The sequence below is a fragment of the Bos grunniens genome, chromosome 8 (assembly GCF_055505025.1).
Source record: "Bos grunniens cultivar Pamir isolate PY7600 chromosome 8, Bosgru_T2T1.0, whole genome shotgun sequence".
Lineage (NCBI taxonomy): Eukaryota > Metazoa > Chordata > Mammalia > Artiodactyla > Bovidae > Bos > Bos grunniens.
Genome location: NC_141172.1, coordinates 9,476,502 through 9,501,166, shown reverse-complemented (window position 1 = coordinate 9,501,166; position 24,665 = coordinate 9,476,502). Strand labels below are relative to the sequence as shown.

The window sequence follows — 24,665 nt, the reverse complement described above, 5'->3', positions numbered from 1 at the left end:
ATTGTTCTGTTGCTTTTAGGAGTTAGGATGTCAACTTTAACGCCAACAAAAAGGAAGCAGTGCTCTTTGAGCCAGGACATGTAAGTCTCATCCTGAGTGGAAATTCTTAAAAAAATCTACCGTCTTAAATATTTTTTATCTTCTCTTCTATGTCTAAATATTTCCATTCTTTCATTTCCTACTCCTTGTAGTTACAGTAATACTTTATATTCTAATTCTAGTCTGGAAATAATATAAGCTTTTATAATTAATTTTTTAGTGCCTTTGGAGGGAATCAGGAAAAGGGCTGTTACCTATGTTACCTGTTACCTTGGAAATATGTGTCAGATCTTTTATTACCTTGCTTCTTTCTGCTCTCTCATGTAATATTTAACATGCTGTTTTGCATATAATAGGTGATCATCCTATTATACACAGCAATCCTAGAAAGCTGTGTACTCTGTGTATGTTATACCAGAGATATAAACTACAGGCCCTAAGTGGTCAGTTTATTGTGTATAGTTAATCATTTTAGGGAACTTGTTTCAGAGTATATGGCCAAAACTTAGAAATAGGTTTTAAAACACTCATACACACACACACATTTCTCAAAGCTTCTTTGTAAAGTGTTTTCACAAACATTATTGGGGTCTTAGTTTTGAAAAATACTCAAATACTTTGTAAAGACAGAATTTGAGAATTCCTACTGCTAATCTAATAGTGTATGTAGATAGATGCTTTTGGAGATATATTTTTAATATGCCTTCCAGGTGAAGTTGTTTATTGCTTAGTAGTAAATTGACATAAAAACCGAACCAAAATAACTATCAATGGACTGTTTCCTTTCATAGCCCATTATCAGATATTCCATCAAAGAAATTAATTTTGGACTTCACTGAAAATGTATTTCCATTACCTAATAAAAAGCACATTTGCCAAACCAGTGATAAAAATGAAGGAAAGATTCATTGCTCTCAACAAGGCCATTTGATTTCAAGTCCACTCAGAACAACTAAAAATGGATTGCCATCTGCAAATAAAGGTTCACCATTTAAATCTGCTGTGTCTGTTGTATCCTTTTACAACAAAGATAAGTGGTACCTCAATCCATTGGAGAGAAAGCTGATAAAAGAGAGTAGATCCATTGGTCTAAAAACTAATAATGAGGATAAATCGTATTCCTATATGACAGAAAAAATGCAAGGAAAACCAGTCTGCTCCAAGAAGATGAACAAAAAACCACAGAAGAGTTTAACTGCTAAGTGTCAAGTGGGATATAAATGCATCAAGCCTGTATCAAAGAATTCTAAAAATTCCAAGCAGTACCGAGTGACCTATAAGCCAACTGTGGAGAATAATTGTTACTCAGCTGAAAATAATCTGAATGCTCCTCGAGTTCTAAGCCAGAAGGTCAAACCACAAGTTACCCTCCAGGGTGGAGCAGCTTTTTTTGTTAGTAGGAAAAAGCCCTCATTGAGAAAATCATCCCTGGAAGATAAGCTGTTACTGGGACTCACCCAGAAAAATAAATCAGAAGTTATTGAAGAGTCTGGTGGAGAGACTGTCAATGAAAGAAGGTTTGAGACAAGGCAAGCGCCAAAGTGTGTGTTAGTAGAAAAAGAACTGAACGTTGAGCTGTTGAGTGAAAGAAGTAAAAGTGAAGAGAAATTAATAAAGGTAAATGGAAATTCATAGCTTCTAAAACTAAGTTGGCTCTCTCTGTATATGGTGGTGGTGGTGGTTTAGTTGCTAAGTCATGTCTGACTCTTGTGACCCCATGGGACTGTAGCCTGCCAGGCTCTTCCATCCATGGTGTTTCCCAGGCAAGAATACTAGAGTGGGTTGCCATTTCCTTCTCCAAGGAATCTCCCCAACCCAGGGATCGAACCCCTGTCTCCTCCATTGCAGGCAGATTCTTTCCTGACTGAGCTACCAGGGAAAACCATATCTGTATGTATGTAGGTAGGAAGTATGTATGTGTGTGTGTAGCTAGTCCCTTAAAATGAAGCTCAGAAAAGAAAGAAATGTTGCCGAGAAATCATCATGTCGTTTTAACAAGACTGTCTCTTCATTATCAAATAGACATGGAGAAGGCTAATAAGATGAGAAATGCAGAAGACCCCCCCCCAATATACACACATGGATTGAGAATTAATTTTAGCTTGAGTGGTGCCCCTTATTTTTTTTAATTGACATGTATCTATATACAGTGAATTGTGCAGATATATAGTCTGAATTTTGATAAACTCACATACCATGTAACTAAAACCCCTGTCAAGATACAGTTGTGTTTTTTTTTTTTTTGTCAGAAACAGTATAAATAATTAGTAGAATTGCTCTTATGGCTTAGGCAAGCAAGAACATGTTCCATTTAGCAATATACTTGGTAATACTTGATAGACAGGAAAAAACATTGACAGTGGTAACTGCAAACTTAAATGTTTACAAAGTAAGTAAAATTAGCAGCAAAACTGGTCTGATCTAGATATGTTTCCATACATTGATTTAGTGGAAGGAAATGAAGACCTGTCAAGTGGTAGCCTGATACTTTGTTCCCTGAGATTACTGCCATATGGGAACAAAATTTTGTTTACAGTCTGGAGGACTGCTTTTATGAAGCCATATACTATCATAATTATAAAGAATTTTGAGGCAGAGTAGAAAAATAGGATTTTCCTCCCTTTTTTGGCTTAATGAAGCCTACCATCATTTTTTTGGTAATATGGTATTATGGTTTTGGTATTATGGAGGTAGCTATTTAAGTTCCTTCGTGACTGTGGTTCAGAGAAACTTTTATTTGATAGTTAGTGTTTTTAGGGGCTTCCCAGGTGGCACTAGCAGTAAAGAACCTGGCTGCTAGTGCAGGAGACATAAGAGACATGGATTTGATCCCTGGGTTGAGAAGATCCCCTGGAGGATGGTATGGCAACCCACTCCAGTATTCCTGCCTAGAGAATCCCAAGGACAGAGGAGCCTGGCAGGCTACAGTCCATGGGGTTGCAAAGAGTCCAACAGGACTGAGTAACCAAGCACAGCACAGCTAAGGGTAAATCCTGTTTTCATTAGAGCGTGCATAACCTTTTCCCAACTCTGTGGAGCCTTGAGAAATGGCAAACTGATGGCCTGTCCCCCATTCTTCTGAGATAGTTATGATTTTGAATAGGAGTTCTTTAATCAAAAGTTTTTTCCTTTTCCCCCAAGCTGTATGTTCTCTTAAGTCTCATCAAATAAGTAGTGTTTACTGAAATTTGTAACAAGTTTTTCTCCTTTGTTTTTCCCACCTCCCTGCTACTATCCAAAAAGTGGGAGTTAGAAGCCTCTCCAACTACTCCAGGATGTTTTTCTCTCCTTTGCTCCCTGTTTTTAAAGCTTGTGACAAAGGGTTGGCTCTTTTCAGTTTGGCGGCTCCTAGGGAAATTTTTGCCATTTTTACTGATTTTTCTGTTGTTCAATTTATTTTTGTAGACAGGTTGTTCTATGATTTTCATTCTGTCATCTTTATCAGGAAATAATACATTTTTGACAGGATGACAAATTATAAACTTAAATATGCACACTCTATATAAATGTAATACTTTACTTTAAAAGTATTACATTTAGTAAATACAGAGGAAATTTTCCTTAAAACAAACTGAAAATTGAGGATTTAAAGTCATTATGAAATGTAATTCATGATGAAAATACATATTGTGTTTTAGAAACGAATCTCTTGGGATTCATTGGCTAAATGTGTGATGATTAAGAATTATAGGTTTCTTTAACTTTACTCATTATTTTCAGGATGCATCAGATGGAGTCATTAGTGAGAACAAAGCAGGTAAGTAAGAGAACTTTTCTTCTCAAAATGAGTTTTTTTCATGTAATAATGCTTCATTACATGTGTCAATATGAAATTATATACAATACTATTTTGGCTTTTTAAAATATTCAGTATCCATGACTTTGTGTTGCTCTCGGTAACACTGTTTTCTATGATAAGCAGTGCAGTGCATTTTGAGGAGGAGACAAGGAGAATTTATGGGAGAACTTAAGACAAAATACTCTGATTAATTGGTCTGTGAGATATGGCCCAGTTACTTAAGCTATCTAGAGCCAGGTGTTCTCATCATACCTATGCTTTTACCCCAAATGATAGGAGGGAGTGAAAAATATATATATCTGTGATCAAAGCCCAATTGTAAGCAGAATTCACTAAGCCATAAGAGGGCACCCAAAATCAGGAGTTTTGGGTTTTGTCTGGGTCTGCCAGTGATTAAGTGTGATCTAGGGAAGAGATCTCTCAAGTAAGAGGTTGGACCCAGGGAATGAACTCAGGCCATGGGAATGAAAGCACTGAATCGTAACCACTGGACCACCAGGGAACTCCCACTTCTTTTCTTTTTTTAAATAAGCTTTTCATTTTGTAGTAATTTTAGATTTACAGAGAAGTTGTACCTGTCTTACCCCATTTACCCTATTGTTGTTGTTCAGTCACTAAGTCAGGTCCAACTCTTTTGGGACCCCATGGAGTGCAACACTCCAGGCTTCCCTTTCCTTCACTGTCTCTTGGAGTTTGCTCAAACTCATGTCCATTGAGTCAGTGATGCCATTCAACCATCCCATCCTCTGTCTCCCCTTCTCCTGTCCTCAGTCTTTCCCAGCATCAGGGTCTTATTTTCCAGTGAGTCTGTTCTTTGCATCAGGTGGCCAAAGTATTGGAGCTTCAGCATCAGTCCTTCCAATGAATATTCAGGGTTGATTTACTTTAGGATTGACTGGCTTGATCCCTTTGCAATCAAAGGGACTCTCAAGAGTCTTTGAAAGTATCAGTTCTTTAGTGCTCAGCCTTCTTTATGGTCCAGCTCTCACATTCATACATGACTACTGGAAAAAACAATATTTTTAACCAAACCTTTGTTGGCAAAGTGATGTCTCTGCTTTTTAATTCACTGTCTAGTTTAGTCATAGCTCTCCTTCCAAGGAGCAAGTGTCTTAATTTCATGGCTGCAGTCATCATCTGTAGTGATTTTGGAGCCCAATAAAATAACATCTGTCACTGCTTCTACTATTTCCTCTTTTTATTTATCTGATGGGACCAGATGCCGTGATCTTAGTTTTTTAATGTTGAGTGTTAAGCCAGCTTTTTCACTCTCCTCTTTGACCCTCATCAAGAGGCTTGTTTGTTCTTCTACACTTTCTGCCATTGGAGTGGTATTATCTGCATATCTGAGGTTGTTGATATTTCTCCTGGCAGTCTTGATTCCAGCTTGTGATTCATCCAGCCCAGCATTTTACATGATGTACTCTGCACAGAAGTTAAATAAGTAGTGTGACAGTACACAGCCTTGTCATACTCCTTTCCCAATTTTGAACAAGTCCTTTGTTCCATGTCCTGTTCTAACTGTTGGTTGCTTCTTGACCTGTAGGTTTCTCAGAGACAGGTAAGGTGGTGTTACCATCTTGTACGACTATTATACTTTTGTCAAAACTAAGAAACTAATTACTGGTATATTATTAAATAAGCTCTAAGCTATATCTGGAATTGACTGATTTTTTTCATTAACATCCCCTTTTTGTTGTAGGACCCAGCCTAGGCATCACACTGTATTTAGTTGCCGAGTCTCCATAGTCTCCTCTTGTCTGTGACATTTTCTTAGTCTTTTCTTTGTTTTCATGACCTTGACATTCTTGAGGAGTACTGGCCAGTTATATTATAGGATGTTCCTGCACCTGGGTTTGTCTGATGTTTTTCTCATCGTTAGACCAGGGTTATAGGTTTGGAGGAAGAATGCCACTGAGGTGAATGCCATTCTCACCACTTTGGGTGCAATGTCCAAATGACATTATAGATGATGTTAACTTAATCTCTATCACTTGGTTGGTCAGGTTTGCCCAATTTCTCCACTGTAAAAGTTACCCTTTTTCCTTTGCCAAACTCTGTTCTTTGGAAGTAAGTCGTTAAGTCTAGCCTACCCTTTCAGGGAGGGATGGGGATTAAGCTTCATCTCCTGGAGGGGGAAATTTTCACATATATTATTTGGAATCCTTCTGTTAGGAAGAGTTATCTCTTCTTTCCCATTTATGTACTCAATTTGTAAGTAAATAAATAGACTCCTGAATATTCACCAGTATGCACTCATGAATATTTTATATTTGGGATTAAAGTCTAATACTACATGATTTGTTCTGTCATTCATATTGTTCCAGCTTTGACCATTGGGTCAGTTCTCTTTGACATGTCCCCTTCTTTTGCTTTTTGAGCACTTCGTTATTACTTTCTGGCACTACAAAAGGCTATAGGCTCCTCTTGCATTTTCCCTAACCTAGTCCTAGACTCAGCCGTTTCTCCAAGGAACCATGGTCCCTTCTGTTGGGGAATATTATTTGGAAACCAGGTTCTGGACTTGATGTGCCTATTGCTACTGGAGTACTTTTGGTGATGTACATAAAAACTTATTATCAAACCCAGGTTCATGTGGAATTTTCTTCTAGAAGTTTTATAGTTTTACATTTTGCATTTAGATCTGTGATCCATTTTGAGTTAAATTTATGTGAGTTTTGTCATTTTTTTGTATATGGATGTCAAATTGTTCCAGCATAATTTGATGGCTATCTTTTTGCCATTGAATTAACTTATGCTTCTTGGTTAAAAATCAGTTGACTATACGTGCATAGGTGGTGGGTGTTTTGGGGCTCTATTTTGTTACATTCATCTGTTTGTCAATACCGTACTGTCTTAATTACTGTTAGTCTTAAAATCAAGTATTGTGAGTATTTTTGTTTTATTAATCTTGAAAATCTTATGCTTTAAAGCTTTAAGTTTATTCTGGGATACAAATTATTGTTCACTTTTTTCCCTTACCAGTTTCTCCTGAGTCCATTGTCTATCCTATCTTCACTATGTCTTCAGTCAACACAAAAAGGTAAGGGTTGCTCTTATTTTAATGTTCAAGGTTTAATTATGAGTCCATTGGATCTCTCTTTTTTTCATATACTATTTAATTTGGAGAGCATTTTTCTCTTCCCCATTGAAATATTTAGAATAGGAGATGAAATTAGACCCTCTTATAGAAACTTCATAAGAACTTGAAGAATTAAGAGAAGGAAAAGACCTTTATGGGCTGGAATAACAGTAATTTCTTCAATTTTTGTATAATACCTGACCCATAATAATTTATATTCACTCTTTCACTTATCCCCACAACAACCCAGAAGCTTGATATCATTATTACCATTTGCAGCGGAGAAAACCTTGTAATTCAGCCACAGTTGCACAGCTCTTAGATGACAAAGCCAGGACTAGAATCCATGATTAATCAAAGCCCATTAGGCTGTATTGCCTCCTTTGTGTGATAACATACTGATAATAGTTCATGTTTAATGGGCACTTGGCATCTCATGGTGTGGATACCATTATTACCCCATTTTACAGATGAGGAGACTGGCCAGAGGAATAAGTAACTTGCAGCAACTCAATGCTGTTATAATTTCCAGCTGAAGCTACACACTATCCTGCTCAAAACTAAAACTGGAACTGGGGGAGGCATGGGTGCTTATAAGTATATGCAAAAAAGCTCTGAGAACGAAGTTTCTTAACAGTTTGAACACCTCACTAGGCAGTATTAAGTCACTTCAGTTGTGTCCGACTCTTTGAGACCGTATGGGCTATAGCCCACCAGGCTCCTCTGTCCATGGGATTCTCCAGTCAAGAGTCCTGGAGTGGGTTGCCATTTCCTTCTCTAGGGAGCTGCTCAGTAAGCAGCTTTGTTTCTTTTTTCCCTGTTTGATGATAAACATCTGAAGATAATGAGCAGGGAACTTCCTAGTAAAGTTTTCCTGCTCTTAGGGCATCTCACCATAAATTGTCTTGGAGATTGGTCGGGTGGGTAGCTTTTCCCCTTCAGAGACCATATTCCTAATTTCTTTCACCTTTCCCTTTTCTCATCTGTCTTCTATTTATTGAGGATAAAAACCTATCACAATCAGCTAACAGTGTGTAAACTAACCTAGCACAGGGAGATGTTAGGAGACTTGGTTGAATCATTTGAAATTTGCTCATTAGGTAGGACCCAAAAAGTCAGATATCATCAGTTTCCTGTGGCTTACTCTGACTTTTACTTTAGGTAGATCACAGATTGTCTGGGTTTGTACTCTTACAGTTGGCGAACATTTATACAATACTGTGTGATGTTGAACTACACTGAATTTTAGAGATGTGAAGAGAAGTACAACATGGCTCTGCTGTCAAGGAAGTCATGGTTAGAAGAGGACAGACATTTAAACAAATGTGTATAATAAAGTGTTAACATTGCTAGGCTAGAAGTAAAAATGCCTGCAAGGATGGGAAGTGCTGAGTTACTTAGCAAAGGTTGTATAAGGCATAGAGGAGTCAGTGACCTAGATAAGTGTTTTTTATATTGTTGGTATTATTAGTATTGATAGTTTGTCACATCAATAAAAATTTAAGGGCATCACATCTAGCATTTTTTCCTTAATGGAATAATACATCTCTCACATAGTAAGTGTATTTAGTGAATCTTTTTTCCCAGTTATGTATGTGAATCTGCATTGGTCATGATGTGAAATATATTTCTCACCATAGGTTTGTCAAGTCATTATAAAAGCTATTTTCTAGTCAGATGATAAGAGGACAGATTGGGTTAGCATAAAGCATTACATAGGGTATTTTTCCAGTTTTTTTTTTTTTATTTATCAATGTGAGTTTCTGTTTGAACTTCTTGCTTTGGGTACTTGTTCCCCCACCCACACCCCCTTGCCTCTACTCTAGAGATTTCTATTTCTTTGATCCTTGGAAGAAAGTCATTTCATTGTAAGGCAAGGGTTATAAACTTAGTACCTACAGAGACTGCAGCCAACTGGAGAAGCACACTCCATCTAAAAGAGCCTGTGCCAGTGGCTCCAACTCTTAGATTCCTTGGTGAACAAGTCTAATGATCTTCCAGTGTCTCTTGCAATATTGGAAATACACATTTTTAAGTGAAATCTCTAGATTTTAAAATATTCGTAGCTAATCCAAACTCTGTGTGAGCCAATCAGAATATCTGGTAGCTGGATTTGGCCTATAGGCTCCAGTTTGCAACCTCTATAAGCCAGCCCCAGCATTGTCTCCTAAAGGGAAAAAATTGCCTCAACATCTATCCAGCTAAATTGTTTTTTGTCTAAGAATTTGAGACTAGTAGGGTGCAGAGAAGGCAATGGCACCCCACTCCAGTACTCTTGCCTGGAGAATCCCATGGACAGAGGAGCCTGGTAGGCTACAGTCCATGGGGTTGCCAAGAGTCGGACACGACTGAGCGACTTCCCTTTCACTTTTCACTTTTCACTTCCATGCATTGGAGAAGGAAATGGCAACCCACTCCAGTGTTCTTGCCTGGAGAATCCCAGGGACAGGGAAGCCTGGTGGGCTGCCGTCTATGGGGTCGCACAGGGTCGGACATGACTGAAGCGACCTAGTAGCACCAGCAGCAGGGTGCTGTTTTAGGTGTGTATTAGTTCACTCACTCCGGAGACGGCAATGGCATCCCACTCTAGTACTCTTGCCTGGAAAATCCCATGGACGGAGGAGCCTGGTAGGCTGCAGTCCGTGGGGTCGCTAAGAGTCGGACACGACTGAGCGACTTCACTTTCAATTTTCACTTTCATGCATTGGAGAAGGAAATGGCAACCCACTCCAGTGTTCTTGCTTGGAGAATCCCAGGGACGGGGGAGCCTGGTGGGATGCCGTCTGTGGGGTCGCACAGAGTCGGATACGACTGAAGCGACTTAGCAGCAACAGCAGCAGCTCACTCACTTCCCCATGCCCCAGTAAAAAGTTGTTGGATTGTAATATGCTGGTTGCTGGTGACTGACTTCCTGTGGGTCTGTGAGATCCAGTATAGTGTTTACTTATTTGCTGTGGCATTCCATGAATATCTTTATGCCTGCATGGGTAAATATTGTCTTAAGATTTAAAAAGCAAGAAAAGATTAATTTTTAAAGGTGACATCAACTTATGAAGAAATCCTATGTATATGCATCTGATTTGTTGTTGTTGTTTAATCAGTAAGTCATGTCTGATGCTTTGTGACCCCATGAACTGTAGCCCCCAGGCTCCTCTGTCCATGGGATTTCCCAGGTAATACTGGAGTGGGTTGCCATTTCCTTCTTCAGAGGATCTTCCTGACCCAGGGATCAAACCTGCATCTCCTGCTTAGCAGGTGGATTCTTTACCTGTGAGCCACCTAGGAAACCCATATGCATCTGATACTATAGATGAAATCCTTTGAACTTGGAGTTAGAAGACAGGAATTTGAGTCTTTCCATCATTCTTCCCTAGTTACTTTATCTTGAGTTGACTACGGATCCTGTCTGAGTGGGCCTCAGGCTTCTCATTGTTTCTAGCCCTATTACTTCAAGTTATTTCTGATAGAAAGCACGAAAAATTGCAAAGTCCTCTGCAAATGTTATCTACATATGTTTTCTTTTCATTATAATTTATCAAACATGTTAAAATTATTAAATGACAATTACCACCTTTCTATTTCAAGATCTCTAGTTGAAGAACAGTCTTCTGTGGGATCCACCACATCTACTAACTTCTTAAAACAAGTCAACATACAGAAGAGTACTAATACCAGAGATTCAAACAAAGAAACAAAAGACCAGCTCATCATTGTGAGTAAATTTAAAACAAAGCTCCTCCTGTACGTGGGTCTCACGTATAGAACCTGAAGTCTGACGTGTGGTCTTAGCCTAGTTACCAGGAGTTACAGATGTTCTGAGTTTGTAAATGCTACCTTTGCTCTTGTGGCAGCATTTAAAGCTAGTCAAGGATATTTTTGAACAGATAGTGTTGGGGAGTGCTGGCAGTTTAGTAGAATGTTGATGAATGAGTTGTCTCGGAATCAAAAAGACTTAACGAGAAGAGCTACACTGCATTAGATATGGGTTTGGCGTATGATACCTGTGGGCCAAAGTTGGACCATGGCCTTTGAGCTAATAGCATTTATATTCTTAAAAGGTTGGGAAGAAAAGGAGAAGAATGTATGTGGCATGCAAAGCCTAAAATGTTTACTATCTGGCCCTTGGCAGAAAATTTGCAAACACCTATATAGACAGTTCAAAATTTGGTGTTATCAGTAGCCTTAAGTAGTGCCTTGAGACCGAATAGGAATTAATAAACCTTGACACTGAATATCCCTGAATTCTCTATTAATTTATCAGTGCTTTTCTTGAACTTTTACTATGCATTGTACTTAATTTTCATCAACTCTTGGGGAAAAGAATTTTAATATTTATTTTTTAATTTTATTAATATGTTAATTTAATTTATTTAATATTTAATTTAAATTAATTTTTCCTAACCATTTAAGGAAAAAATGCTATCTAATGCTATATAAGTCCTGAAATTTTGCTCTGCTTCTTTGAAATAAGGCTTTTTTAGGCCTCTCATATAAGAGCTTAGTAAGGATGTTGCATTTTTCATCTTAGCTATAATATTTATGATTTCATCTTATTCCTTCTTAGAACTATGGGTCCAGCTAAAGAATCTTGGTGTGTTTTTTTCCTGCTGTCCATTCAAAGAGGCAATTTCACTTTTATCACGATGGCATGTTAGGCTCTTCTCATTCTATTTTGTTGATGGGTAGAGAGAAAGAGTAACCAGACTTTCATTTATGTTTCACCTATACCAGCATAAAAGAAAAATAAGGACAAATTTGAATGAATGGACAAATTTACATGAACTAAATGTAGAGCTATCTGTGATGTGTTTAGATGGGCTATTTTCCCTCTTCCAATTGTAGGATGCAGGTCAGAAACATTTCGGAGCCACCACGTGTAAGTCCTGTGGCATGATCTACGCTGCTTCCAACCCCGAGGACGAACTGCAGCATGTTCAGCATCACCACCGATTTGTGGAGGGAATCAAATATACAGTAAGTATAAAAAAAAAAAAAGTTGTTTCCACTTGTTTTAAAAGTGAAAATGCTTTAAAAGAGACATTCCTTTTGCCTAAATATAGAAAGGTTTACATATCCAGAAATATTTTATCATCTGTAATTTTGTTGTGTGTTTAATATTTGAGACTGATGGTATTTTAGTTTTAATAGATGTGCCATTTCAAACTTCATGTGCTAATATAAGAGAAGTTACTGCTCTTGGTTGAATGAACACCGTGCATCCTTACCTCTAGCTTTTGGAGCAGAGCTGAGCAGTCATGGTAGAAAACTCAAAGACTTGAGGAGTTTCCCCTTTTCTCACTCCAGTTTCTTCTTTCTAGATAACCTTAGAAGAACAGCTTTCTTTGACTCCTCCAGGGTATTTCTTTGCTCTTCATGAAGCACCTTCATGAAATACCTTCCTACTCCATATACAGCGTGTTGTTGGCCTTATCTTTATGATTGTACCTGCTACTCAAATGCATCCCCGTTTTTCATGTTTTTATTGCTGTAATTCATGCCTTCATAATATTTTTAGCCTGATTTATTAAAATTCTTCTTATCCTGCCCCTCCCCCACTTTCACACTGCTAATTCATGGTTTTTTTTCTCTGTATTCCTACAAGGGGCTCTTATTTGACTTCGTCTTGTTTTATAACGGGCTTCCCTTGTGGCTCAGCTGGTAAAGAATCTGCCTGCAATGCGGGAGACCTGGGTTTGATCCCTGGATTGGGAAGATCCCCTGGAGAAAGGAAAGGCTACCCACTCCAGTATTCTGGCCTAGAGAATTCCATGGACTATGGGGTCTCAGAGTCAGACATGACTGAGCAACTTTCACTTTCTTTTATAATAGATTATTTGTCTCCCAACAGTATGTCAGCCCCTTGAAGACAGGAGCTTTGTTTCAGTCATCTTTTATTTCCTTTGCCACATTCACGTAGTTGAATTTTATCTTTTTTATATCATTCATTTGTTCATCTTTTTTGTCTTCTCCAGACCACATTATTTAATTTTTTTCCACTTTAGATCAAAATGTGATTTTCTTCCCCCCTTTGGCAGGGCTGGAAAAAAGAACGTGTTGTAGCAGAGTTTTGGGATGGGAAAATTGTGTTGGTCCTGCCACGTGACCCGAGTTATGCTATCAGAAAGGTATGAAACATTAGTTTTTCTTTTTAAATTGAAGTATAGTTGCTTTACAATATTAATTTTTCAGTCTTTGTTTTCCTTCTACTCTCCCCATTCTCCACCAAAAAATCGACCTATATTGAAGTATTATATAAAACACTTTTGTTTATAGATAATCACTGTACATTGGTACAGGTGTTAGGATGACTTTCAAAGTAGTTCATACAAAATTAAACTTACAAAACAAGTAAAGGTGTGTCAAAAAGAGATTAAAGAAAACATTAAGAGTCCATATTGTATTGCTTGCCTACATCTTCCATTTGTGAAAAATAAACTTTATAAGGTTGAGAAATTAACAGCTCCAGGGTCTAATTCTTAGGTTGGTATTGCCTTTGTTTCTCGGGCTGGATGTTTCGCCCCAGTAGACAAGGGATAAAGCTGAAACAGAATCTTCCTACTCCCTGTTCCACTCAAGGGTGCTGAAAGTGATGTTTAAAATAGTTTCTTAAAACCCTGTTTCCGAAGTGGCAGAAACATTCCTCAGTAGTGGAATAATTTGGGGGTTGTGAAAATTTAAGAAATAGAGACTAAAGAGGTTAAACTGATAAGCATACTTTTGTGTGTAAATATATATATATATATATATTCTGTTATATTTTTAAAAACAAATTTATCTCTTTCGGTTTTTGACATCATTAGGTTGAAGATGTCCAGGAACTTGTTGATAATGAATTGGGCTTCCAGCAAGTTGTTCCCAAATATCCAAACAAAACCAAAACCTTGCTCTTTATCTCTGATGAAAAGAAAGTAGTTGGGTGTTTAATTGCAGAGCCCATCAAACAGGTATGGTATGCTGTCTTACAAATTGCAAAATGAAGTAGTCAGGAGAAGTCTCAAGCATTTAAGAAGGCTACCATTAATGATCATTTTCCTTCTAAAATATCCTTGACCATCTAGATAATTGAAGTCATTTATTTCTATTATGTCTGATATTTTGGCTTATATCAGCAGGATTAGTCAGTCTTAAGTTCATATAAGTCTTTTATATACTTGAACTATAAAGTATAGTATTTTAAGCAAGCTCAGTTATTGAACATGTGGCTTACTGCAGGTTAATATATTGGCAAAATGGTTGTTCAGTTCAATCGCTCAGTCATGTCCAACTTATTGTGACTCCTTGGACTGGCTTCCCTGTCTATCACCAACTCCTGGAGCTTGCTCAAACTCATGTCCCTTGAGTCAGTGATGCCATATAACCATCTCATCCTCTGTCATCCCTTTCTCCTGCCTTCAGTCTTTATCAGCATGAGGGTCTTTTCCAGTGAGTCAGTTCTTGCCATCAGGTGGCCAAAGTATTAGAGTTTTAGCTTCAACATCAGTCTTTCCAATGAATATTCAGGACTGATTTCCTTTAGGATTAAATGGTTTCATCTCCTTGTAGTCTAAGGGACTTTCAAGAGTCTTCTCCAACACCGCAGTTCAAAAGCATCAATTCTTCGGCACTCAGCTTCTATACAGTCCAACTCTCACATCCATACATGACTACTGGGAAAAACCATAGCTTTGGACTATGATGGACCTTTGTTGGCAAAGTAATGTCTCTGCTGTTTAATATGGTGTCTAGGTTGGCCATAAATTTTCTTCCAAAGAGCAAGCGTCTTTTAATTTCATGGCTGCAGTCACCATCTGCAGTGATTTTTGGAGCCCCCCAAAATAAAAGTCTGCCACTGTTTCCATTGTTTCCCTATCTATTTGCCATGAAGTGATGGGACCGGTTGCCATGATCTTAGTTTTCTGAATGTTGAGTTTTAACCCAGGTTTTTCACTCTCCTCTTACTTTCATCAAGAGGCTCTTTAGTTCTTCCCTGCCTTCTGCCATAGGGTGGTTTCATCTCCATATCTGAGATTATTGATATTTCTCCCAGCAATCTTGATTCCCGCTTGTGCTTCATCTAGCCCGGCATTTCGCATGATGTACTCTGCATGGAAGTTAAATAAGCAGGGTGACAATATACAGCCTTGACATAACTCCTTTCCCAATTTGGAACCAGTCTCTTGTTCCATGTCTGGTTCTAACAGTTGCATCTCGACCTGCATACAGATTTCTCAGGAACAGGTTAGGTGGTCTGGTATTCCCATCTCTTGAAGAATTTTTCACAATTTGTTGTGATCCACACAGTCAAAGGCTTTGGCATAGTCAATAAAGCAGAAGTAGATGTTTTTGTCAAACTCCATTGCTTTTTCTGTGATCCAGTGGATGTTGGCAATTTGATCTCTGCTTCCTTTGCCTTTTCTAAATCCAGCTTAAACATCTGGAAAATAGTATATGGTTCATGTACTATTGAAGCCTGGCTTAAAGAATTTTGAGCATTATTTTGCTAGTGTGTAAGATGAGTGCAATTATGTGGTAGTTTGAACATTCTTTGGCATTGCCTTTCTTTGGGATTGGAATGAAAACGGACCTTTTCCAGTCCTGTGGCCACTGCGGAGTTTTCCAAATTTGCTGGCATATTGAGTACAGCACTTTAACAGCATCATCTTTTAGGATTTGAAATAGCTCACCTGGGATTCCATCTCCACTAGCTTTGTTCGTAGTGAAGCTTCCTAAGGCCCACTTGACTTCGCATTCCAGGATGTCTGGCTCTAGGTGAGTGATCACACCATCGTGGTTATCTGGGGTCATGAGATCTTTTTTTAATAGTTCTGTGTATTCTTGCCATCTCTTCTTAATATCTTCTGTTTCTGTTAGGTCCATACCATTTCTGTTCTTAATTGTGCCCATCTTTGCATGCAGTGTTCCCTTGATATCTCTAATTTTCTTGACGAGCTCTCTAGTCTTTCCCATTCTATTGTTTTCCTCTCTTTCTTTACATTGATCACTGAGGAAGGCTTTATCTGTCCTTGCTGTTCTCTGCATTCAATGGGTATATCTTTCCTTTTTTCCTTTGCCTTTAGCTTCTCTTCTTTTTTCAGCTATTTGTAAAGCCTCCTCAGACAACTGTTTTCTCTTTTAGCATTTCTTTTTCTTGGGGATGGTCTTGATCCCTGCCTCCTATACAATGTCACAAACCTCCATCCGTAGTTCTTCAGGCACTCTGTCTTTCAGACTTAATCCCTTGAATCTTATTTCTCACTTCCACTGTATAATCATAAGGGATTTGATTTAGGTCATACATGAATGCTCTAGTGGTTTTCCCTACTTTTTTCAGTTTAAGTCTGAATTTGGCAATAAGGAGCGCATGATCTGAGCCACAGTCAGCTCCCGGTCTTCTTTTTGCTGACTGTATAGAGCTCCATCTTTGGCTGCAAAGAATACAATCAATCTGATTTCAATGTTGGCCATCTCGTGATGTCCATGTGTAGAATCTTCTCTTGTGTTGTTGGAAGAGGGTGTTTGCTTTGACCAGTGCATTGTCTTGGCAAGACTGTTAGCCTTTGCCCTGCTTCATTTTGTACTCCAAGGCCAAATTTTTGCCTGTTACTCTGGGTATCTCTTGACTTTCTACTTTTGCATTCCAGTCCCCTGTGATGAAAAGGACATCTTTTTTGGGTGTTAGTTCTAGAAGGCCTTGTAGGTCTTCATAGAACTGTTCAGCTTCAGCTTCTTCAGCATTGCTGGTTGGGGCATAGACTTTGATTATTATGAAATTGAATGGTTTGCTTCGGAAACGAATAGAGTTCATTCTGTTGTTTTTGAGATTGTACCCAAATACTGCATTTCAGACTCTCTTGTTGACTACGAGGGCTACTCCATTTCTTCTAAGGGTTTCTTGCCCATAGTAGTAGATATAATGGTCATCTGAATTAAATTCTCCCATTCCAGTCCATTTTAGTTCACTGATTCCTAAAATGTTGATGTTCACTCTTGCCATCTCCTGTTTGACCACTTCCAATTTACCTTGATTCATGGACCTAACATTCCAGGTTCCTATGCAGTATTGCTCTTTACAACATTGAACCCTGCTTCCATCACCAGTCCCATTCACAACTGGGTGTTGTTTTTGCTTTGGCTCCATCCCTTCATTCTGGAGTTATTTCTCCACTGATTTGCAGTAGCATATTGGGCACCTGCCGACCTAGGGAGATCAGTATCATATCTTTCAGTATCATATCTTTTTGCCTTTTAATACTGTTCATGGGGTTCTCAAGGCAAGAATACTGAAGTGGTTTGCCATTCCCTTTTCCAGTGGACCACGTTTTGTCAGGACCCTCCATTATGAACTGTCCATCTTGGGTGGCCCTATACAGCATAGCTCATAGTTTCATTGAGTTAGACAAGGCTGTGGTCCATGTGATCAGTTTGATTAGTTTTCTGTGATTATGGTTTTCATTGTGGGTGCCTGCGCTCTGATGGATAAGGATAAGAGACTTTTGGAAGCTTCCTGATGGGAGAAACTGACTGTGGGGCAAACTGGGTCTTGTTCTGATGGGTGGGGCCATGCTCAGTAAAGATGGCAAAGTAGAAGGACATCCGCTCATCTTCTCCACGAGAACTCCAAAATTACAACTCGCTGCTGAACATCCATCGACAGGAGAATGTTGGATCCCACCAAAAAAGGATACCCATGTCCAAGGGCAAAGGAAACGCCCCAGCAAGACGGTAGAAAGGGTGAAATCATGTTTAGAAGCAAACTCCATACTCACTGGAGACGCTCGGAAGGCTCAAACAAAACCTTGTGCGCACCAGGATCCAGAGACCCCACAGAGACTGAACCAGACCTGCCCTTGGGTGTTTGAGTGTCTCCTGTGGAGGTATGGGTCAGCAGTGGCCTGCTGCAGGGGCAGGGGCTCTGCGTGCCGCAGACCTGGGTCACACAGCCTGTGGCATAAGCCCTCTTGGAGGAGGTCGCCATTAACCCCACCGTAGAGCCACTGAGCAGACGCCCCACAAACTGCAGAACAATTACACCAAAGAAATTCTCTCACTGTTAAGAAAGTTCTAGGATCCACAACAGATTGCCCAACCTGGGGATCTGGCAAAGGGAATGAGAAGCCCCAGGGATTTTGACTTTGGGGACCAGTGGGATGTGATTACAGAACTTAAAACAGGACTGGGCAAACAAAGTTGTTTGCACAAAACCTTGTGCGCACCAGGATCCAGGGGAAAGGAGCAGTGACCCCATAAGAGACTGACCCAGACTTGCGTGTAAGTGTCCAGGAGTCTCTGCAGAGGCTGGATTGGTGGTGATCTGCAGAGTTGGACGCACTGAGTACAGCAGTGCAGCAGGGGACCTTTTGAAGGAGGTCACGGTTATCTTCGTTATCTCCACCATAGTTTGGCCTCAGGTCAAACAACAGGGAGGGAGCACAGCCCCACCCATCAATAGGAAATTGGAAAGGTTGTTACTTGTCTGGTAATTAGAATCTACTTTGGATACCAATTAGCAGTGTTCTGGCAGAGGAGTTAGCAAATAATAACCCAAGGGCTAAGTGTGGCCTTCCTCTTTTTTGTAAATTTTTATTGCCCCGGAGCCATGCTCATTCCTCTTCATATTATCTGTGGTTGCTTTTGTGCAACAGTGGCAGGGTTGAGTAGGTGCAACGGAGACCACATGGCCCAAAGAGCCTAAAGTATTTACAGTTTGGTCCCAAACAGAAAATGTTTTGCAACCCTTCTTCTCAAATAGAGATAATAGTTTTTGCCCTTCAAGGAGCTTACAGAGTAGTCTTACGCTAGAGAGAATTATAGCTCAAATGTGTTCTTTTAACCTGACTTTGTAATATCCCACACTTATGTCCCTTTACTTTTAAAAATACTTACCTGTTTTAAGACATCTTGAAATGATGTTAGCATAAATTGGTCTTACTCATTTTGTGTGTGTGTGTGTAATAAAGTTTTATTAAAGTATAAAGAAGACAGAGAAAGCTTCTGACATAGGCATCAGAAGGGGGCAGAAAGAGTACCCCTCTGCTAGTCTTCAGCTGGATGTTATATAGCCACTGCTGCTGCTAAGTCGCTTCAGTCGTGTCCAACTCTGTGCGACTCGATAGACGGCAGCCCACCAGGCTCCCGCATCCCTGGGATCCTCCAAGCAAGAACACTGGAGTAGGTTGCCATTTCCTTCTCCAGTTCTTACTCATTTTTATAGATGCCTCCCTTTTCCCTGTTCCCCCTTCATTTCTACCATCTTTTTCTTATTTTCCTTTTTTGTTTTTTTCTGCTTTTCATCTCATACATATATATGAGTAGAGAAAGAAAAGCAGTTGGTTTGTATTACAGACTGTAAAAGTAATCAATTTGGCCTTTTCTTTCTTTGATCTTAAGTGCGCTGTTTATGTAGTGATAATAGACAATACAGGTTGTCTCTGATTTACAACTTATCAACTCTGCAATGGTGTGAAAACCATAGACATTCAGCAGAAACTACTTCAAATTTTCATATTTTCCTGGGCTAGCCATATGCACTTTTGTGATGCTGGGCAGCAGCAAAGAATGGCAGCTGTAGTCTACTAGGCGATCACAAGGGTAAACAAACAGTATACTTAACAACCGTTCTCTACATACAGCCATTTGGTTTTTCATTTTTAGTACAGTATCCAGTAAATTACATGAGATATTCAGCGCTTTTTTTTTTTCCTTTTTTTTAATTATCAATTTTATATTTATTTATTTGGCTGTGCCAGCTCTTAGTGGTAGCATGAGGGATCTTCAGTGCAGGATGTGAACTCTCAGTTGTAGCATCTGGAATCTAGTTCCCTGACCGGGGATTCAACCCGGGCCCCCTACATTGGGAGCTCAGAGTCTCAGACACTGGACCACCAGGGAAGTTCCAGCACTTTATTATAAATTAGGCTTTGTGTTTGATGATTTTGCCAAACTGTAGTCTAATGTAAGCATTCTTAGCATATTTAAGGTAAGCTAGGCTAAACTATGAGGTTTCGCAGGTTCAGTTCAGTTCAATTCAGTCGCTCAGTCGTATCTGACTCTTTGTGACCCAATGAATCGCAGCACGCCAGACCTCCCTGTCCATCGCCAACTCCCAGAGTTCACTCAGACTCACGTCCATTGAGTCAGTGATGCCATCCAGCCATCTCATCCTCTGTCATCCCCTTCTCCTGCCCCCAATCCCTCCCAGCATCAGAGTCTTTTCCAATGAGTCAACTCTTCACAAGAGGTGGCCACAGTACTGGATTTCAGCTTTAGCACGATTCCTTCCAAAGAAATGCCAGGGCTGATCTCCTTTAGAATGGACTGGTTGGATCTCCTTGCAGTCCAAGGGACTCTCAAGAGTCTTCTCCAACACCACAGTTCAAAAGCATCAATTCTTCGGCGCTCAGCTTTCTTCACAGTCCAACTCTCACATCCATACATGACCACAGGAAAAACCATAGCCTTGACTAGACAGACCTTTGTTGGCAAAGTAATGTCTCTGCTTTTGAATATGCTATCTAGGTTGGTCATAACTTTCCTTCCAAGGAGTAAGCGTCTTTTAATTTCATGGCTGCAGTCACCATCTGCAGTGATTTTGGAGCCCAAAAAAATAAAGTTCACTGGTTAGGTGTATTAAATGCACTTCTTTTCAAGGTATAGTGTTTTCAGCTTATAACCTATGTTTATCAGGATGTAACTTTGTAAGTTGAGGAAGATCTGTATAGCCAACTGACTCCTACATGTACTCTTCTGTTCATTCTCATTTCAAAAGCAAAGTGTTCTTGATGGAAGTTAAAGTTTCACATACACCTAAGAACAGCTATAGTGGAAAACAGTGACAATAGCAAATGCTGGTGTGGGTGCAGGGAAATGAGGTTTTTTCATTCATTGTTGGAGGGAATGTAAAATATTACAGCCACTCTGGGAACAGGTTGGCAGTTTCTTAAAAAATTAATTATACATTTACCGTATGACTCAGCAATCATAGTCCTGGGCATTTATTCCAGAAATGAAAATTTATGTCTACACAAAAGCCCGTAGCTGTGTGTTTGTAGCAGCTTTATTTGTAATAGCCGGTAGCTGGAAACAACCAAAGTGTCCTTCAGTAAGTGATTGATTAAACACGCTAGTATATCCATACAGTGGAATGTTACTTGGCAATAAAAAGGAACAAACTGTTGATATATGCAACAACTTGGACAGGTTATCAAGAGCGTATTGCTGAGTGAAAAAGAGCCATTCTCAAAAGATCACATGCTGTATGAGTCCATTTATATGATATTCTCAAAATATCAGAATTTTAGACAGAACAGATTGTGGTTGCACGGCTTAGCAATGGTGGAGGGGAGAAAATGGGTGTGATTATAGAGAAGTAGCAAGAGGAAGAGCTTCATGATAATGCAGTAGCTTTATATTTTGATTGTAGTGATGGTTAAATCAATATTCAGATATGATGAATTATCACAGAACTGTCCTACCCACATTGTTCCCATGTTAACTTCTCAGTTTTGGTATTGTACTACAATTATGGAAGATGTAACCATTGGGGGAAATAGGGTGAAGGATACACGTCCTCTCTGTGCCATTTGTCAACTTCCTCTGAATCTACAATGATTTCAAAATAAGAATTAAAATACCAATTTCATAGTTTATATGCAAAAACCTATAGTGTTATTAATTTTTTTAGGGTATCTTATATACACTTTAGGATGGAAAGAATGGGAGAAGCTTATGTGCTTTATTAAGAGTCTGAATTTTATCATTTTTTTAAATCAATAAAAGAAGGAAATTTCACATTGGTGTAATACACTGCTGCTGCTGCTAAGTCGCTTCAGTCGTGTCCGACTCTGTGCGACCCCATAGACGGCAGCCCACCAGGCTCCCCCGTCCCTGGGATTCTCCAGGCAAGAACACTGGAGTGGGTTGCCATGTTCTTCTCCAGTGCATAAAAGTGAAAAGTGAAAGTGAAGTCGCTCAGTCGCATCCGACTCTTAGCGACCCCATGGACCGCGGCCTACCAGGCTCCTCCGTCCGTGGGATTTTCCAGACAAGAGTACTGGAGTGGGTTGTCATTGCCTTCTCCAGTGTAATACACTAGTATATGGGAATATCTCAACACTACTGTCATTTTTCTGCATTAAGTGAATATAATTGGGCAAGAATTCAAGAAATAGCAAAGAACTTAAACATTTTTGTGAAGGTGGAATAAGATTTATTTTAGATACTTAGGTTTTGTTTAAAAAGAAATGTGAACTCAGCTGTACCATTAGCTCTAATGCCTCTGTGCATCACTGCAGGCCTTCCGTGTCCTGTCTGAACCAACTGGCCCAGAAACCCCAAGCTCTAAAGAATGTCAGAGGGCTTGGCAATGTTCAGATGTACCAGAACCTGCAGTGTGTGGGATAAGTAGAATCTGGGTCTTCAGACTGAAAAGAAGAAAGCGCATTGCACGACGACTGGTAGACACGCTCAGGTAAGAAGTACAATTGGTCAGACCCAGGTTAGCTCTCCCAGAAGCTTTCCTCGCTCATGAGCCAAAGGGAATGATGTTGGTCTGTGTAAATACTACCAAAGTCAGGCTGAGGCAGTGCTGACACTGAAACGAAAAAAAAGTACTAGGTGTATTCAATTTTGCATACAGTATTCCAAGTGTGAAATATTCTAGACCATTGCTTTTCAAACTACCTGTAGTCAAAGACTGGATTTTGTTATAGACCAACACATTAATAAGATAAAGTAAAGATAAATTGCTAGGAAATAGAAGGCAAACAAATGGAAAATACAAGTCCAACTTTTTGATTCAACAGATGTAAAATTAATTTAAATAAATATAACCTATAAAAACAAAAGAGAGGTTTAAAAGAATTGTAGAAATTGTATGTTTATTGATGTGTGACTAGATGATTAATAGAGACTTACTGTAACACAAATGTAACTAAATGTAAAAGTGAATTAGCAAGACAACCCAGAGAATAGTTATTTATAAATCATTTATCTAATTAGTAAAAGTCCAGTATATCTAACATATATAAGAGAACTCTCACTCACACATACCTTAAAAGGGGAGCAGTGAGAAAAGTTGGTGTCTATGAAGATTTTTGTTTGTAGTTAATTGTGAAATAACCTCCACTTTCTTTATTTTTTATTGCGATACATAAATTTGGTATGGAGAGAGAGAAAGTGTGTGTGTGTTAGCCACTCAGTTTTGTCCGACTCTTGGCAACCCCATGGAGCCCGCCAGACTCCTCTGTCCGTGGGATTCTCCAGGCAAGAATACTGGAAGTGGGTTAGCCATTCCCTTCTCCAGGGGATCTTCCTGACCCAGGGATTGAACCCAGGTATCCTGCATTGTAGGAACACTCTACCATCTGTGCCACCACGGAAGGCCATGGAGAATACCAGTATTTAACCTGGTTCTACCAGGCAGTAGTCCGGTGCTTCTCAAATGTGAAAGTGCCTGTGACCAACTTGGGGATCTTGCTCAAATGCAGGTGTGATTCAGTAGATTGGGGTGGGCCTGAGATGCTGCATTTCTAACAAGCTCTTGGCTGATGCTGAACATTGCTGGTATATAGGTAATACTTTGAATACTAAGGCAATGGATTGTAAGCAGTGATAAAAATAAAGTTGCAAAGGAGAAATATAAAACAATCATTTGAGAACATATCTTCTCACACACTTGGGTTGGAGATACAGGTAACATAATTGGCAGCTCTCCTGTATGTGAGGAGCCTAATCATCTCTCTCTACAGACAATGTATGTTTTAAATCCTCACAAGTGAACAGTATTATTCCTAATTGTTTTGCATCAGAAGCAGCTGAGGCTCAGATAGGATTATTAGTACAGATTACACTGATGGAGATAGTAAAAGGAGATAGGACTCAAAGCCACAGATCTAATAATACTTTTTCTGTAGCTCATACCATCATTCATGAAGCAAAGAGAACTGCTTAATCAATACTTTGCTTTGGAGTCTAGTATATATAGCAATACACTTTTTATTCAATTATATAGTAAGTATACTTGAAGCGGATATCTTAACTTCTCATTGAATCCAATTCTTTTTTATTTTGAAGTAATTTCACATATGAAAGAATAGGAAGAATAGTAAAAAGAACACCCTCAGTATCTTTGTCCAGATTCTTTTTTATTTTCTTCCTGAATTATTTTAAAGTAAGTTACATATAATATGCCTCTTTACCCCCTTAGTTTTTCAGTATGTTCAAGTATATTCTCTTATATAAGAACAGCTCAGTTACCAAATTTAGGATATTTAATATCTAATGTATAGTTCATTGGAGAAGGCAATGGCACCCCACTCCAGTACTCTTGCCTGGAAAATTCCATGGATGGAGGAGCCTGGTAGGCTTCAGTCCATGGGGTCGCTAAGAGTCGGACACGACTGAGTGACTTCACTTTCACTTTTCACTTTCATGCATTGGAGAAGGAAATGGCAACCCACTCCAGTGTTCTTGCCTGGAGAATCCCAGAGACGGCGGAGCCTAGTGGGCTGCCGTCTATGGGGTCTCAGAGAGTTGGACACGACTGAAGCAACTTGCAGCAGCAGTATAGTTCATACTTCAGTTTTGTTATTTGTCTCAAATGCCCTTCATATCATTTTTTTTTTCTCTTCAGGATTACACATTGCTTTTAGTCATAATATCTCTTTAGTCTTCATCTTCCTTAACCTGTAAGTTACTTAGCTTTTCTTTGTCTTTTAGGACTTTGACGAATTTAAAGACTAAGGCCAGTTATTTCATAGAATATCCCTC

The 24,665-nt window shown here is 39.2% G+C and overlaps 1 protein-coding gene across 6 annotated transcripts in view; it reads left to right on the top strand.

Moving 5' to 3' along the window:
* Positions 1-24,665, top strand: part of ESCO2 (establishment of sister chromatid cohesion N-acetyltransferase 2) — a 30,548-nt gene that overhangs the window by 3,829 nt on the left and 2,054 nt on the right. For 4 of the 6 annotated variants that reach the window (XM_086414864.1, XM_086414862.1, XM_086414861.1 and 1 more), the window contains exons 2-10: positions 20-80; positions 831-1,656; positions 3,760-3,796; positions 6,824-6,881; positions 10,506-10,632; positions 11,763-11,894; positions 12,956-13,045; positions 13,721-13,864; positions 22,190-22,365. In XM_086414864.1, the coding sequence (XP_086270990.1) occupies positions 28-80; positions 831-1,656; positions 3,760-3,796; positions 6,824-6,881; positions 10,506-10,632; positions 11,763-11,894; positions 12,956-13,045; positions 13,721-13,864; positions 22,190-22,365 (1,643 nt within the window). In that variant the 5' untranslated portion in view covers positions 20-27. The remainder of the gene's footprint in view (positions 1-19; positions 81-830; positions 1,657-3,759; positions 3,797-6,823; positions 6,882-10,505; positions 10,633-11,762; positions 11,895-12,955; positions 13,046-13,720; positions 13,865-22,189; positions 22,366-24,665) is intronic. The other 2 variants (XM_086414865.1, XM_086414863.1) reach the window with 2 other exon arrangements.